This window comes from Tiliqua scincoides, chromosome 7 (assembly GCF_035046505.1).
Source record: "Tiliqua scincoides isolate rTilSci1 chromosome 7, rTilSci1.hap2, whole genome shotgun sequence".
NCBI classification, from domain to species: domain Eukaryota; kingdom Metazoa; phylum Chordata; class Lepidosauria; order Squamata; family Scincidae; genus Tiliqua; species Tiliqua scincoides.
Genome location: NC_089827.1, coordinates 70,311,832 through 70,328,827, shown reverse-complemented (window position 1 = coordinate 70,328,827; position 16,996 = coordinate 70,311,832). Strand labels below are relative to the sequence as shown.

General features: G+C 42.5%; 1 protein-coding gene and 1 pseudogene across 1 annotated transcript in view; both read left to right on the top strand.

Moving 5' to 3' along the window:
* Positions 1-16,996, top strand: part of PTPRQ (protein tyrosine phosphatase receptor type Q) — a 127,505-nt gene that overhangs the window by 43,109 nt on the left and 67,400 nt on the right. Inside the window, exons 26-35 of the mRNA XM_066633369.1 lie at positions 2,549-2,721; positions 3,560-3,770; positions 4,837-4,962; positions 5,077-5,256; positions 6,787-6,894; positions 8,561-8,842; positions 10,307-10,489; positions 10,741-10,842; positions 13,489-13,609; positions 16,731-16,891. Of these exons, the coding sequence (XP_066489466.1) occupies positions 2,549-2,721; positions 3,560-3,770; positions 4,837-4,962; positions 5,077-5,256; positions 6,787-6,894; positions 8,561-8,842; positions 10,307-10,489; positions 10,741-10,842; positions 13,489-13,609; positions 16,731-16,891 (1,647 nt within the window). The remainder of the gene's footprint in view (positions 1-2,548; positions 2,722-3,559; positions 3,771-4,836; positions 4,963-5,076; positions 5,257-6,786; positions 6,895-8,560; positions 8,843-10,306; positions 10,490-10,740; positions 10,843-13,488; positions 13,610-16,730; positions 16,892-16,996) is intronic.
* LOC136658277 (5S ribosomal RNA) lies at positions 580-703 on the top strand (annotated as a pseudogene).

Below are 16,996 nucleotides of genomic sequence, written 5' to 3'. Positions count from 1 at the left end.
AACCTGGAAGTGATGTCATAGCCAGAAGTGACATCATCAAGGAGGAAAACTTTAACATCCCTATACGACAAAATCAAATCAATTAAGCCATTTGTGCCCAACGTTGCATGTACGAAACAGGGATCAAATGTGTACACCTGTGGGCTGGACAGAAATGAGTTAAGTAAGTAGGTAAATTAAAAGTTTACAATAAATATAAGTTTAAAAAATTTTTTTTAATCAAGAAGAGCTGTCCTGACCCTCCTAAGCAGTTGCTGTTCTGTTTAAAAAAAAAAAAAAGTCCCCAAACATCCCAAAGGTTGTAATCCTATCCACACTTACCTGGGAGTAAGCCCCACTGAGTGTCATTGTTAAAAGCATATTCATAGTAGCCTGTTAAAAGCACTGCACTGCACAGTCAGCTCACTGCACAAACAGAGAGCATATTTTTGTATTTGGGGTACATCCTCATTTCAAAGTGCAGACACCCTTGGTCTTCTCACCCTATCTAGAAGACAAAAACCTTGAGCAGCCTGCATGGTACACACCATCATGTTTGAAACTGCTACCTGTACTTATTCCTCAAAGAACCAGAAGAACAGGTGCACTCATTCTGCATGGGTCTGCGCATGCCCGATCTCATCTGATCTCGGAAGCTAAGCAGGGTCAGGCCTGGTTAGTACTTGGATGGGAGACCGCCTGGGAATACCAGGTGCTGTAGGCTTCTACCATAGTCTTTCGAGACTGAAGGTTGCCAACCTGATTAAATTTCCATAGTTTTCATTTCAAAAGTCTTAATCTCCCAGTTAAAAAATCAGTTGAGAAGTAACATATGCGATCAGCATAAATAAAAACTTCCCCTGGTGTGTATGTGGTATGTTGTTATACCGCATCATAAAATGCTCTTGTATCTAATTCTCAAACTGCTTTTTTTAAAACAATGACATTTGTAGAAAAGGTTGGAAATTCCAAGGACAATGTTTGAAATATAAATAAAAAACCCTATACATCCTTCCTTCTAGGACCCAGTTATATTTTCTGAATGGAAATCCCTTTGTGTAGTGGGAACACAGATTTATATGACCATTAGATGGCAGTAAGAGTAAATGTTAAACTAGAATTTTAGAGCTAAATTTCATAAACTGAAATTTCAATGAAGAGAGTAACTTTATCTCTACAGCTTATTTAGTTTTAAGTGTTACCATCTCATGTAACATTTAGTATAAAGCTCTACTTTCATATGGAGCTGATATATGATACATTCATATATGAAGCATGAACTTCAGAAAACTATTGCAGATGCATAGGAATATACATGCTGTGTTGTTCGTTCATTGCTCAGAAACCACTTAAGCACACAATTGATCTAATCGGTTCCTATGCAGTCTTTCCACTGCTTCCTTTTAGCATAACATTATATTACACAGTAGGTTTTATGTGAGCATAGCAAATACACAGGACACAATTGAATCAGAGGGTCCAGAGATCCTCCTCTGAGATACAAATTTGTTTTCTGACCAAAATGATTAATGGGTTGGGGCACCACCCTGATGAGGAAAGTCTACAGCATTTGGGGCTCTTCAGTCTAGTAAAAAGGGGTGATGTGATTGAGACATACAAAATTATGCAGGGGATAGAGTGGATGGATAGAGGGATGTTCTTTTGCCTCTTAAACAATACCACAAACAGGGGACCCACTAAAATTGTTGGAAGAGTTAAAACAGACAAAAGAAAATATTTCTTTATCCAGCATGTTATTAGTGTGTGGAACTTCCTGTCACGGGATGTGGTGATGGCATCTAGCCTAGATGCCTTTAAAAAGGGATTAGATAAATTTTTGGAGGAAAAGTCCATCACCGGTTACAAGCCATGATGGGTATGTGGAATTTCCTGATTTTAGAAGTAGGCTACCTCAGAATGCTGGGTGCAAGGGAGGGCACCAGGATGCAGGTCTCGTCTTGTGTGCTCCCTGGGGCATCTGGTGGGCCACCGTGAGATTTAGGAAGCTGAACTAGATGGTCCTCTGGCCTGATCCAGCAGGGTTCATAAGAAGAGCCCTACTGGATCATGCCATAGGCCCATCTAGTCCTGTATCTCACAGTGGCCCACCAGATGCCTCAGGGAGCACACAAGACAACAAGAGATCTCATCCTGGTGCCCTCCCTTGCATCTGGCATTCTGACGTAGCCCATTTCTAAAATCAGGAGGTTGCATATACCCATCATGGCATGTAACCCGTAATGGATTTTTCCTCCAGTAACTTGTCCAGTCCCCTTTTAAAGGCATCTAGGCCAGATTATTTTCTGGTGCAAGCAAGTTTATTCAATGCATCTAGTGTGCATTTTAATATACAATATTTCACAACCATTATAGCAGAACTGAAGTCTTGGTGGCAATGTTTAAGAACATAAGAACAGCCCCACTGGATCAGGCCGTCGGCCCATCTAGTCCAGCTTCCTGTATCTCACAGCTGCCCACCAAATGCCCCAGGAAGCACACCAGATAACCTCATCCTGGTGCCCTCCCTTGCATCTGGCATTTAGCTTTCATCCTTTTTGTTATATTTTAGTTCCTGGTCCTGTATTTGATCTGCATGCAACAGAGGTAGCAGCAACCTTTATTAGCGTTGCTTGGAAGGAACCACAGCAACCAAATGGAATCATCACCCAGTACAGAGTAAAAGTATTACTTGAGGACACTGGAGAGACTCTCGACGATACGATTCTCACAGAAAAGATCAAGGTGATTTGATTTAAAGCAAGTTGCTACTGGTTTGTTATTTGTGAAAGTGCTGTAGCCGAGTGGTGGGCCACATGCCTTGCATGCAGCAGGTCCCAGGTTCAGTGTCTGGCATCTTCAAGTAGGGCTGGGTAAGACCTCTGTCCAAAACCCCTTGGGAGCCTCTACCAGTCAGTGAAGACAAGACTGAACTAGATGGACCAGTGATCTGATTTACAGCCCAATTCCATCCCTTCTGCCATTGGCAGAATGTTTATTCTACCAGCAGGAGGAGGAGGATGGCAGTGAAATGTCACTTCCACCAGCAGCAAGCACAGCAAGGCCACCAGTGCAATTGCTGGCAACTGGGTTTGCTGACTGATGGATAAGACTCCATCCATCAGTGCGGGGTGAGTGGCAGTGGGGAAGATGTTGGAAGGAATGGGGTTGGAGGAGTAACGGGAATTTCTGGGTAAAGAGGGAGGCAGAACGGGAAGAAGGGGCAAGATCAATGGCTGAATCCTAGCCCTCTCCCTTCCCACAATTATTAATGCTTCTAAATTCTGCACCAGCAAAATATTTGGTGCAGGACCAAGGAGACCCACAGGGAAAGCAAAGCCTTTCCCCAGGGAAAGGGAACAAAAGTTCCTTTACTCTGAGAGCAACTCTGCAACTGACCCCCCCCATCCTAGAATGCAGCATGTACTCCACCAGCACATCTGTATCAGCGGATCAGGGGAATTAGGTAGTATTGGGCTGCCCAAAGAAGCCGACTTTCAAGCTTATTCTAATATAAGAATTGAAAATTAAAGCATTTTTAGCCAGAAATCATTTCTTTAACTATTTTGGTTTTTATTTTTAGGATTTTATTGAATCTGAGGATGCAGACATACTAGATGGAAATACACCATCATCTTTCACATGGAGTGAAATAGAAACTGTAACTGGCTTATATGAAGGTTCAGCTGAAATGTACGCACTGGAGCAAACATTTTCTCCAGTAAAATTTACTAGTGTGTTTGGTGATAATTTACCCACTTCGAATGGCGTTGCGGAACTACACTCAGACATGGGTAAGTTTTAAAGATGTGCATGTGTTTTTGCTCTATACCTACCTCATCGTTCAAAAAGCTGCTGTCACATGTATGATCTTTAGCACAAGAGTTCAACCAAATTATTAATGGGTCATTTGCTGAAGTCAGGTTTCCCCCACCCCACTAAATGCCCTCTGGAGCAAATGAGGAATGCCACACAAGCAGAGACTACCAGCATCTTGTCACCCAGTTGACCTTCCTCCTAGAGAAAGAAGATGCCAGTACTATTGTACAAGCTGCATAGACAATCAGTTATTACAGTTGCCAGAGCAGGTGTGATTAGAAGAGATTAACATATCTCCATGTCCCTTATGGACCTTAATTTTTCCAGGAGCTCTTGACTAATAGGTTTTCAGATGTCTCTGAAGGTAAATAGGTCAAAAAGTTACAACTCTGCTACATGGGGCAGCAAACAGGTGGAGATGACCCTGTGACATGATGATGTCATTAGCGAACTCACTTGCACAGCATTATCAATGGAGCATTTTTCTTGACTAAGTATGGGTATTTATGACCCATTAAACAAGTCCTGGCTGACAGATACAGGCTTAAAATGCCTTTCTGAATTTTTAGAGGGAAGGCATTAAACAAGAGACAGAAGGCCACATTCTAATTTTATTTACATTCCTTTGAAGGTCAGTTGTAAATGAAACCAGAGCTTTATGTTATTTTAAAAGAATACAGCTAATTGTCTAGAATACCATTACTGATCTAACACCAACTGCTCAAAAACACATATTCCATTTTCATTCTAATAGCCTTTTTCTTTTACAGTCAATCCATATATAATAAGAATTGAAATATTTTGAAACTCCTGTTTTTCAGTCTTGTGTATTTTATGAAATGCATGGTTTATTCCCCTAGTCTACACTATGTAAGAACAGACTCCATTCTGTCTCAAACCTTTGATTTTCCTTTATGGGAAAAATTGCTCATTAATTTTGATGTTTTTCAATATGGCATTAATTGTAGTGATGATTGTTTAATATAAGTAACACGAGGTGTTTTCTCTCTCTTTTATAATGTAAACATTTAAACTTCTCAGCTGAACAGCTGTCATATCTTGTAAAAGGACTCCTACCTTTCACTAAATATGCAATTGCTATCTCTGCTTTCACCGTCATTGGAGAAGGACCACCAGCTATTCTCATTGCTAGGACAAGTGAACAAGGTAAACATTTTTTTGACTGAAATAATTTCATGCTGGTAGCTTTTAATTGCTCTCTAGTTTTTTTAATCACTCAACAACAATATCTTATATACATTTTTTGTTTCTGTTCTGCAGTTCCAAGCTCTGTAGAAAATATAAACTATAAAAATATTAGTTCGTCCTCAGTTTTGCTGTATTGGGATATACCAGTAAACCCCAATGGGAAAATTATATTTTACACCGTTTATGCAATGGAGCTGGATACAAATTATGTTTTCCACAGGACAACATCAAATAACAGCATCTTGATTACAGGTGGGTTAGTTTAAAAATTGTGACAATGACAGCTATGAAAAGTATGTTGGATTGAGATATAAATGAAGCTGTTTCCATATCTCCATAACTGCTATAGAAAACTAACATTTACAGATACTGGAGCACATATTCACATTGTGGGACTTAAAGGTAACTTAAGTGACACTAAGCTAGATCTGAATCTCTTATGTTGCAATCCTACTGAATTGCTACCTTGGCAGAACACATGTTGCACTGGAGCATGTTCTTGCAAAAGCTCCATAAACTGCTTTGTGACAGCTTTTCTAGCTAGCTAGGAGGCCAGAGCCTTCCTGTACTTGTTGACACAGCAAAGGCGGAGGAGGGAGGGTTGGAATAGAGCATGGGGAGGGTGGTGGTGATAGGGCTAGGGGGTGGGTAGCTTAGGCCAGGAGGGGGCAAGATGGGCAGTGCCAGCATGCACCATATCCTGTCTCCCTTCCCATGCTCGATTCGCTTGCCTGATCCACCTACAGCAATATTGTTGGCGAAGATCCAAGTTTAGCCATACTAGCTGCTGGGGCTTACCCTGGGGCAAGGGGACAATTGTCCTCTTACCCCAAGGAGACCTCCACCAGCCAAAAACCCCCAATAGAATATAGTGTAGCTCATTCTGGAGTAGCTGCTTGGCTGTGAGGAAATTTACAACCCAATCCTGAGCTACCCGAGGCATCCAGGCTTGGCGGCACTGAGAAGGGCTGCCGCCAGATCCTGTGCACCCCGGGCTAATGTGGGAGGCGCCTCAGGAGAAGGGGACTTTCATCCCCTTCCCCCAGGTAAGGTAAGCAGTCCTGCAATGGGGTTGCTCACTTTACCACTGACCAAAAGGCAAAGGCGCTTGTGTAGGGCGCCGAGCCCTCCACGAGCGCCTTGGATCCTGCGGAGCAGAGCTCTGCGGACCCCATCCCTCCCTCCCCCAGCATGCCTCCAGCTGCTCCCCGCCTCTGTGTCACTCCTCCCCCTGCCTTCTCTCCACTCCCCTCCGGCCTCCCCCCCACCCCCATCCTGCCCCCGCTTACCATGCAGTGGCTTGGCGGTCCAGGAGACCGCCAAGCCGCAGAGGCTGGGTGACCGCCCTGTGCTAGAAAAATGTCTCCAGTGCTGGACTAGCATGGGCGGGAGCCTGGTGGTAAAGCTAGCAAACATGCCTTATGGCACGTTTGTGACAGTCCGCTACGGCATGGATCCGCGGCACAGAGCTCAGGATTGGGCTCTTAGTTATTTGGATCATGGTCATAAAAATACAAGCTAAAATCAAGTTCTGCCGAAGAAACTCAGTATCCTGGACTAAAAGGTCTTACTGAATGAAGCTAATGGTTTTTCCTACATTTTTGTATTTCTAATTTCTTAGAAGGTGATATGTTTTTTCCCTTCAAAAATGTAAACCAAATTAAAATATCACCATGCAGACAGAATCTCAATCAACCATTCCTAGGAACGTGCTTCTGCTTAATCCCCAGAGTGAAAGATAACCAGATTGTGTCTGAAGAGTCCTCTTCTTACTCATTCTAGGTTTGAGAAAGTATACAAATTATAAAATGAGGGTAGCAGCTTCCACTACTGTTGGAGAAAGTGCTTTATCTGAAGACAATGATATTTTTGTGAGAACGCCTGAGGATGGTAAGCGTGTTGTTTGTTCTGACTGATATATGTTTGATAATATGTGTAACATCTTCAGACTCAGAATGGGATATGAATAAATGTGAATTATAATTACTCTGTCCTCAGTTTCTGTAAAATGTAATTTTCCAGAGCTCATTCAAACCAATCCTAATATGACTGCCTATGTAGGTCTGTCCAAGTTGAAGCAATTCTCTAATTTCCTACCCCTTCCTTTTTTCAGAACCCCACGCTTTTATTGTGTACACATTTGTGTGCGTGCACTCTTTTTCTTGCCCAACCAGGCATTTAAACCAGGCTGGACAAGGTGAGGGGAAGGTAAGAGAGACCTGTGGACCATCCTTCTTACCTTCAGCTCCTGTGATAAATGCCGTGCTTTCTTCCCTATTCTTTGCCTATTTTTACTTATTTTTGATCATTTAGACCTTCCCTAGAGGACCTTCTCCTGGAGGACTTTGGGAGGTCATTGTCTCCCAAAAAGCATGACTGACATCCTAGATCCAGGAGTCATTGCCCTGGGATGTTCTTCTGAGATTCTTTGGTCAACACGCCATTTCCAAAAAGCAACATGTGCAGATTCTGAATGGCTCTTTCTTCAGGTCTGGGATCAGCAGAATGTAATAGCCTCTGGCTAATCCCAGGACTGTGATTAGCTGAGCCTGCTGACTGGTGAGCCAAATCCACCTGTCTAGGTAAAGGGGTGGGATGGAACATTCAGGTGGTTTCCCTTCATCTAATCAGATGATGCAATGGCATAATCAAACCTAGATTCTGGTGTGCAGATGGTACAGCCAGTTATTCCCAGTAAGCACAGAAGGTCTGCATTACTAGAACAAAATAAATAGATAAAATAAATAAATAGATAGACAGATAAAATTGGGGGCTGTATTTTTAGCTGGACACTTTTACAAAATTGATTATTTTGTTTGCTCTTTTCCCTTCAAGCCCAGTCTGTCAAAACTTCCCCTATGTAGGAGTCTATGCGGGAGGGGGAGTTGTGTTCCTTTCATTACACATTCCCCCCCCTGCTGGGCATTACTAGTCACTGCAACCAATGTTGTTAGTCTATCTCAGGGGTCTCCAAACTTTTTCTCCAGAGGGCCGCATCAAATACCTGGCACGGTGCTGAGGGCCGGAAAAAAATTTAAATATAAAATTTATATAAATAAATTAGAGATAGAACTTAGATGAGTGAATAAACAAATGAATGGGCTCGTTCCTTCAACGTCTCTGGCCCTTAGAACACCCTCCAGACACAACCAGAGCATTGTTCCTGTCACGTTTGGCCAAGTGGGCCAGAGGCTTTCAGGGGACAAGAGGCTGGCTGCGGGCCGGATAGAGGCTTGCTGCGGGCCACATCTGGCCCCCGGGCCAGGGTTTGGAGACCCCTGGTCTATCTCCTTGTGACTCCCTAGCTGAGACCAGGCATTTCCCACCCAGCTACTTGTTGTACTTCTCCCCACCCCTGGAAAGAGATAATGGTGAGAAGCTTGCTGTAACTGATGTCAAAGGAAATATGAAAAACGTCTCTTCGTTTAGCTCTTGGACTTGCATTAATTCCCCATTTAATTTCTATATACTGGATTTTTGAAACAAGCATGAACAAGTGGAAACCTATGCTTAGTAAGTTGGAAAAGCATCCAGAACTTTATTTTCTATATTAAAGAACCAGATTCACCACCCCAGAATGTTGAAGTATTGAACGTGACTGCTACTGAAATAAGTTTAAAATGGCTGCCACCTGAGAAGCCTAATGGAATTATCACTCATTATGAAGTCCTGTATGATAGTGCCAATGCATTTGTTTGTGAAAACACGACGACAACAAGTCTTCTTCTGAATGGGTTGAAACCATACACACTCTATAACATTTCTGTAAGGGCATTCACTCGCCTTGGTCATGGGAATCAGTCGTCTGCGCCGTTGTCGGTGAGAACTGCTGAAACTGGTAGGTGCAGAATTTTAGAATATTATTTGTCTATGGCTGTAATCCTAAGCATAGTTATTGAAAAGTACGTTCCTGTTGAGTTAGTAGTACTTTACTACCAGATAAACAAATTTAGGTCTGGCATGTGAGAAGGTGATATATCACGTATTTGCTTATGGATGTGATATGATTGAGTGTGGTGGCTTTCAGAGCTGGGAGATTAGTCTCCCTAGGGAAATGTAGGAATTTTCCCTGGGAGAGGGCAAGGTGTGGCTGGGAGGGTGGAATTGGAGTGTCTTCTTTGTATGCAGGAGGTCTCAGATCTAGTCCTCAGCATCTCTAGGTAAGGCAGAGAAAAATTTCAGTCTGAAACCTTAAGAGAGCTGTGACCAGTCAGTGTCTGTGATATTGAGCTAGACAGATCAATAATTAAGGAAGCTTCCTGTATCCCTGGCTTGCCTTGACTCCTACTAATGAGTATCCTGATTGAGCAAGATGCCAGGTACCACAATGCAGTATAATCAGTGAGTGCCTGTACCATAGTTGCAAATTGTTTTGCAACGTTTGGGTTACCTAAGATTCTTACAATGGGTATTCCACAATATATTTGTCCCAGTTTTCAGTAGCAATAGTGAAGTGTCCTATCTAGTGATGTTGCTGAATTTTCTATTTCCTGACTGATAAATATGGATCTCAGGACCTTATAAAACTGGTCTCGTAAAAAACACAGCAAACATTACAAGTCCCCGATGTTCTTACCCAACTTGCTTTTAATCTGAGTTAGAAAAAAGCAGAAGTCTTCCCAGATGCCTGCCATTCTCAATCCCTCTTTTCTATTAACCCACAACTTCCTTGCTGCACTGGTGGTGATAGTGGGAGAAAGGAGGTTTATCTCTTTCTTCCCCTTCTCCTCTGTTGTCTGGCATAAAAATATTCAGGACAATTCAGGCAGCATTGTTCTCTAGCAAATCTTCCTTTCTGTTGGTCCTGCCCCTTTGCAAGGCTTGGGAGGGGAGAATGGCAGGGAGGCCTGGAGTTAAGTGCCCTTAAATTTGCATTTTTCAAGTTTCTCAAAGGACATAGAAAGTCCCAAGCTTTTTCTGATAATTCTCCTAGAAAGGTCAGGGGGAAAAAATATTATGAGAAAAGTCTGGGGGAGTTTTCCTGTTATTAACAGATACTAATTATAAAGATATTCACATTTCCATCTACCACAAGTAATTTTAACGTTCTTCTTGTGTTCTTGTGACTTCTCTGTTGTGGTGCCTGGATTGGCACAGCTCCCTGCCTTAGGAGGCCCTCAAATATTCTGCCAGTTCTGGTAGAATTTTTTGAGTTGTTATTGTTTTAAAGTCAATTGTTTTCAATCTGATTTGTTAGAAATTTAATTATTGTTTTGTTTATTTATTTGGATTTTAAAATGCCCTTTCACTTTTAAAAAAGGTTCTATTTGAATAAAACTTTGAAAGAATTCTTTCCTTTCAGTTCCTGACTTTCCACCAGAAAACATAACCTACAGGAACATCTCTTCTTCAGAAATAGAGATATCTTTTCTTCCCCCATCTGAGCCCAATGGGATTATAGAATACTATACCATATATCTGAGAGAGATGGATGGAACTGAAAAAACAATTATCAACACCACCCATCTGTCACTGATTATTAAAGGTGAGTAGTATAACAGCCTTCACCTTTAAAATTTGGTAGTGCCCCTTCTAGTCTATCTTGGTCGGTGTGTAACATATATGCCATATTTTATAATTTCCCATTAGATAATACATCAGAATTACAAGTGGAACCTGTGCCAGTGAGGCTGTAGTTGTGCCAGCATCTGAGGGCATACGCTGTATCCTATAGCACTCAGAATATTGTTCCCGAACCATAGGATTGGTCTGTTGATATATTTTTTCTTTATCTAGATTTAAAAATATATACAAAATATACAGTTGAAGTGTCTTCCAGTACTGTAAAGGGTGAAGGTGCTTGCAGTGCACCTCTGAGCATACTGACTGATGAGGATGGTAAGTTTTGTTTTTAAAAATCATTGTCCAATTACAGTGTTTATTTTGCTGTGGTGGTGATGCTTCTGACACCAGTCAACCGAGCTGGTGTAATAGTATGGATTGTTTACCAACATTCCAACAGTTCAGGGAGAAAAGCTGCCACAATGCAGCGGCGTAGCTGGAAGGAGTGCTGCCCCGGGACACACTTTCCGTGGCCACCCCCTCGCTCACCCCCATGCCCCGTCCGAACACTACCAGAGCTATGCTCCGGCTGCGTCCGGAGGGTGTTCCGAAGGCCTTGGAAGACCTTCTGAGGCCTGAGGAGGCCATGTGCAACTGCAGTCGTGTTCAGAAGGAGCACAGGAGTGAGTGAGGGGAGCAGGACCCCGGCAATTGCCGTGGGGCAGCATTGCGCACCCCACAGAGGGCCACCCAGGGTCGCAGCATCCCTGTAACCCCTCCTCAGCTACGCAACTGTTGAAATACTTGTGATCAGTCATCTCTTAGGGAAAGGGAAACTGTTAGATTTGGATTAAACTTTGTACAGGTCTGAGTTTTGCAGGGCAAGTTGAAGACTTAAGTGCCCAATCCTATCCAACTTTCCAGCACTGGTGCAACCAAAATGCAGTCCCGAGGTAAGGGAACAAATGTTCCCATACCTTGAGGAGGCCTCTGTGACTGCCTCACCACCACAGGATGCAGTGCACACCCCACTGGCATGGCTATACCAGTCCTAGAAAATTGGATAGGATTGGGCCCTAAGATGTCCTAATTAGGATAACAATATTAAGCACCTAATCCTATCCATATCCAGTACTGATGCGGCTGTGTCAATGGAGCGTGTGCTGCATCCTGCATGGGGGGGACGGACAGTCACAGAGGCCTCCTTAAGGTAAGGGAACATTTGTTTTCCCTTACATTTGGGCTGCATTGCGGCTGCATCGGCACTGGAAAGTTGGATAGGATTGGGCTCTGAATCACTGAATGCAGCCATCATTCTCTCAGAAGCCCAGTAAATACAGACATTTGCTAAATTTAAAGTGCTTATCTGGCCAGAACCAAGAATTGTAGCAAAAATGAATAAAAAGCAGAAGGCAGTACTCTAAAAGGATAAGCAAATAAACAAATCATGTTATAATGTACCACAACGTAATATAGTGCAACGTAACTTCCTTGCAAGTACAAGCTGTTCTGATCCTCAGACCAAATACTTCACAGATTTGCTAATCGCTATGCCTATGTTCCCAATTCCCATGCATGACTACCATTGTGACTTGATCTTTTGGTACGTGATGGTGTTTTTGTGTTGTTTAAAATAAACATGATTTGGCTGGTCGTATGAGTGTATTTGTTTATCAAGACAATGTTAAAATGCTTCATCTTCTGTCATTTCAGTGGAAAATAGGATTATTTTTTATCACATTTTAACAGAGAAATATATCAATTTTTTTTGTATTGCCCATTTAAGCAATAATGAAATCAAAAGTGTTGTGTTGTTAACAAAAGAATTAAACAGCTTTTTGACAGGATGCCTTTTTAGATGCTGATAGCGCATTCAGTGAATGTTTGGAACGGGATTATACCATTGCGGTGGCATGTCATTGTGGTGACTGCTTGTGGCTGCCTGCCGTGTTTGTCGCCCTGGGGGATCAGCTGGGGCCATGGAGTCGCTGGACTATGCTGGGTGATGACATCACCACCAAGTCACGGCAGGAGTCAGCACCCTCTCGGTTTGCCAGCTCAGGGCAACGCCAGCAGTAAGGAAGGGAGGCAGGAGATAAAATGGAATGAGGTGATACGACAGGGAAGCAATAAGCAGGGAATGAGGAGAAGGGAGACAGTGTAAATAGACGCTGAGAAGGCAAGAGACACAAGGGACTAGAAAGGGGAAATGGCGGACATGGCAGAGAGCAGACAGGAGTGAAAGGCTGTAGGAGATTACAGATGATGAAAGGAGGGGATATCTAGTGAAAGAACCAGAAAAGAGTGGTTGATGCAGGGAAGAAAGAAGTTGGAGATACAGTGAAGCAGAGGTGACAGGTGTAGGAGCTGAGCTGGGACAGGTGTGGAAGGGTCTTCAGTGAAGCAGCTTACCTTAGTGACTGCCAACCTCTGGGTGTGTGTGTGCATGGAGCTCTGCAGTCTCCACTGCAGGGCTCCCCAAACCTCCGAAACAGTTTTTAAAAAAAACTTGATTGAAAGCCACTTTCTGTTTTTGATTGAAAACTGGAAATGTCTTTCAATCAAGTTTTCTTTTAAAAAAAAAACTATTACAGAGGCTTGGGGAGCCCTGCAGAGGTGTCTGTTCAACATTGTGAACTTTCGTATACAGAGGAATAACACAAACTCTTACAACAACACCTAAAAAAGTCCTGAGTTTATTACAAGGGAAAAATTACAATAATGCACTTGGACAGTAGATGAATCGTTGTGACACAACCATTGCTCTATTTTCTCGTGAAATAACTGTTCTCCCATCATATAATAGAAACAGATGTCTTAACACCACCATGAAAAATTGTTCTTTATCACTGCTCTACAAAAAAGCCCCAAACCCTGCCAATGGCACTAACAGATATGGATAAAAGTCCAATTTTCGGATGTGTTTTGAGTCATCTCTGAAATCTTAGCCATTTAGCAAGATGTGCTGTCCTTGCTTTGCAGCTCCTAGTTCTCCTCCACGATTGCTGACAGTAAAACAGTTGTCTGGTGTCACTGTGAAGTTGTCATGGAAACCACCATTGGAGCCAAATGGAATTATCCTCTATTACACAGTTTATGTCTGGTAAGGTTTTTCTGGAAATAGTTCTGAAGAGAAATATTAATCTGTCAGCTACCAGGAATGTGTTTTTTTTTCTTTTCTACTTTATGGTTGTTGTTTTTAACTTATACATTTGCTACAAATGATTATTAGCACACAATGTAAAGCTGCATACCCTTTTAGATGAGGCTGAGCTTTTCATGGAGTGTGGAGGTTGAGAGTGCCTGCTAGTTTCTGAAGTGTTTTTGGAAGTTGGGTTTCAAAACCAAAACATTTTGCCACACAAAATGCTGCAACAATGGTTATACAGTGCAACACAGTGATTTATTAGTGGATTGCTGGCTTCTGCCACTGAGTACTTTCTTATTTGGTCCAGTTTGGTTTCTTTGCCTACAGTGCATGAAGGCACTCTGGAAGCATTATTATTATTATTAATAATTATTATTAACAGCATTTATATACTGCTTTTCAATGAAAAGTTCACAGAGCGGTTTACAGAGAAAATCAAACTTTTGAGCTGTGCCTAAAGAATGCAGACTTAGCCATGGGCTTGTTCTGTGCAATGACGGGCCTGGAGGGGGGGCAGGGAGGAAAATACCCCAAGCGCTGCGTCCGCACAGTGTACTGGACTGCGCGAGAAGCCTTTCGACGCGATCTTAAGCAGTACTTCCAGGAAACTTAAGACTGCTGGGAAGCCTTCGAACACTTTTCCAGTTGCACTGAATGCCGTGCGAGGCTCTGTTGCACTGCATAAGTATGGGGGGCAGCATGGCAAATAGGGGAAGGCAACATGGGGACCTTTGTCCCAGGGCATGTCCAGGTCCATTATTAACACTGTGTCTGAATCTTTGGTGCTTTTCCACTTCTTTTCTTTTCCCCAGTCACCCTCTCCGCTGCTACCACACAACCCCCTGTTCTTCAGTCTCTGTTCCTAAGATCTCTTTGATTTCCCTACAGTGCTAATCTCCTGCTCTCCGTCATCTCTTTCCTCCTCCATTTTGTGCTAGAATGTGCCACTTTTTCTTTGTAATTATTTTCTCTTTGTCTTCTCTCCTGCCTAGAAATCGCTGAAGCACTGGGCCTAGTTGTGTGAATGTGTGTGAATATTGCATTACAGGTGTGTGGTTTGGATGTCTTCCTGGATTCTCAATTACTTTGGATAATCAAATGGTAGCAGTGGGCAGTGAGGCATTTTTTCAGCTTTGACTGCTGCAGCAGTTGAAGCCTTACTTGCGTCAGTCAGACCTGACCACTGTGGTCAAGTATTGGTGATGTTGAGACTGAACAACTGTAATATACTCTAAATGGTACCTGCCCTATAAGTCCATCTGGAAACTGCAATTAGTGCAGAATGCTGGTGTTAACCTTTAAAGTCCATGATGATTTAGGCCTTGGTAGTAGTAGTAGTAGTAGTAGTAGTAGTAGTAGTAGTAGTAGTAGTAGTAGTAATCTATAAGCAGTTTTGGAGAATAGATAGAGGGATTTCCATCAGGACTGTCATACAAGAGGAAAGGGTTAAATATCTTCTTGTGTGCCATGATACCAATCATGATCTTTCCCCTGTGGCTGCTGTATAACTTTTAAAAACCATATGCACATGGCCAAGCATTAAACAAACATGCATTTTGGCTATGTGTGGCGTATATGAATTAGGGCGCAGTCCTAACCCTTTATGTCAGTGTTTTCCAGCAATGCAGCTCTGAGGTGAGGAAACAAACATTCCCTGACTTTGAGGAGGCCTCCGTGCGTGACACCCAACTGCAGGATACAGCACATGCCCCATTGGAACTGGGATTGTCATTTTAAAAAGTGGGTTCCAGTGTTAAAGTTTGGGAAGCACTGGATTAGATAGACATAGGATTTCACTCTTAGGGCGCAATCCTAACCCCTTATGTCAGTACTTTCTAGCACTGACGTAAGGACAGTGCAGCTCTGAGGTGAGGAAACAAACATTCCCTTACTTTGAGGAGGCCTCCGTGAGTGACGCCCAACTGCAGGATGCAGCACATGTCCCATTGGCACCGCTATGCCAGTGCTGGAAAGCACTGACATAAGGGGTTAGGATTGCACCCTTAATCATTTCTGCTATAGGACGTCTCCATCTCTGTTATAGGGAAGACAAAATCACTGCTCTTGTTGGATGGAAACTTTACTTGTTGTTTTACAGCTTTGAGCATGAGACCGGCCAGATCTGTTTTACTTATTACCCTCATATTTATACAAGACCAACCGTAATTGACTATGTAGCTAGAGGAATTGCTATTTTCTGTATTTACTAAATAACTTTCTCAGCATAATCTCCAGAAGTGTAACTGCAATGTAAAGTGAAGGAGCTGGGCGCAGGAGGGCAAAAATTATGACATTGTACCATTTCTACATTAGTTGAGTTTCATGGTCCAATCCTAAATGAAGGAAGCACCAGTGAAATGCTTGCTCTGCTGACCTTGGCTACCGCAAAAGCACTGCAAAGCTCTTTGCACCAATGAAGGGAGCTGGTGCATCAATGGGAAGGTCAGAGCCTTTCCGCATGCTCCAGCAGATTGGTGGAGACTTGCTGGCAGAGGTAAGTCTGTGCAGTGGGAAGGAAATGTGAAAGCGTGGGCAGATTGGTTCTTGACACCTTCCCAGGCCTGATCCACCTACACAGATCAACATATCAACAGATACCACATGCAGAGGTCTGAGTTGACCCATTGCGGCTGCTGGGGCTTACCCTGGGGCAAGCGGACAAATGTTCCCTTAACCTAAGCAGGCCTCCAGCAGCCAAAAATCCCCCTTGGGATGCAGCAGAAGCTGCACTGGCACTGTGGCATCGCTGGTGGGGATTTAGGTAGAATTGGGCTCTTTTTCTGAAATATGTAGCATAAGCTGCTTTGAAATCTTTAGATTGGGATGTAAAGTAATAATAAATGCAATAAATAATAAAAGCAATAATATGATATAATTATTCAAATAAAACTATTTAAATGTAACTATCTATTCTAAGGATAGTGTAGTACTTACACAGTGGATCATAGGCATTTTGCACCTACAGAACTTGCAAAATCCATAATAGCAAAATTGTCTTAGTTGTGTCTTCTAGTTTATTAGTATAATTTTGTTAAGTAGCTACTAATCATATATTATATGCCATGTTTTTCCTTAGGAATATAATGTCAAGAAGAAGGATTAATGTTACAGAAACATCCTTAGAGATCACAGATCTTGAGAATAACAGTGAATATAGTGTTTATGTAACCGCAAGTACGAGATTTGGGGATGGAAACATGAAAAGTAACATGACCAGCTTCAGAACTTCTGAAGGAGGTAAGAGTATATATTGCCATAGCCATAGGAGACTGGAACAAAAGAAGAGATTTGGTTTACTTTTGAGAATGATGTTATCCGTATACAGTAAAAATAATCTTATTC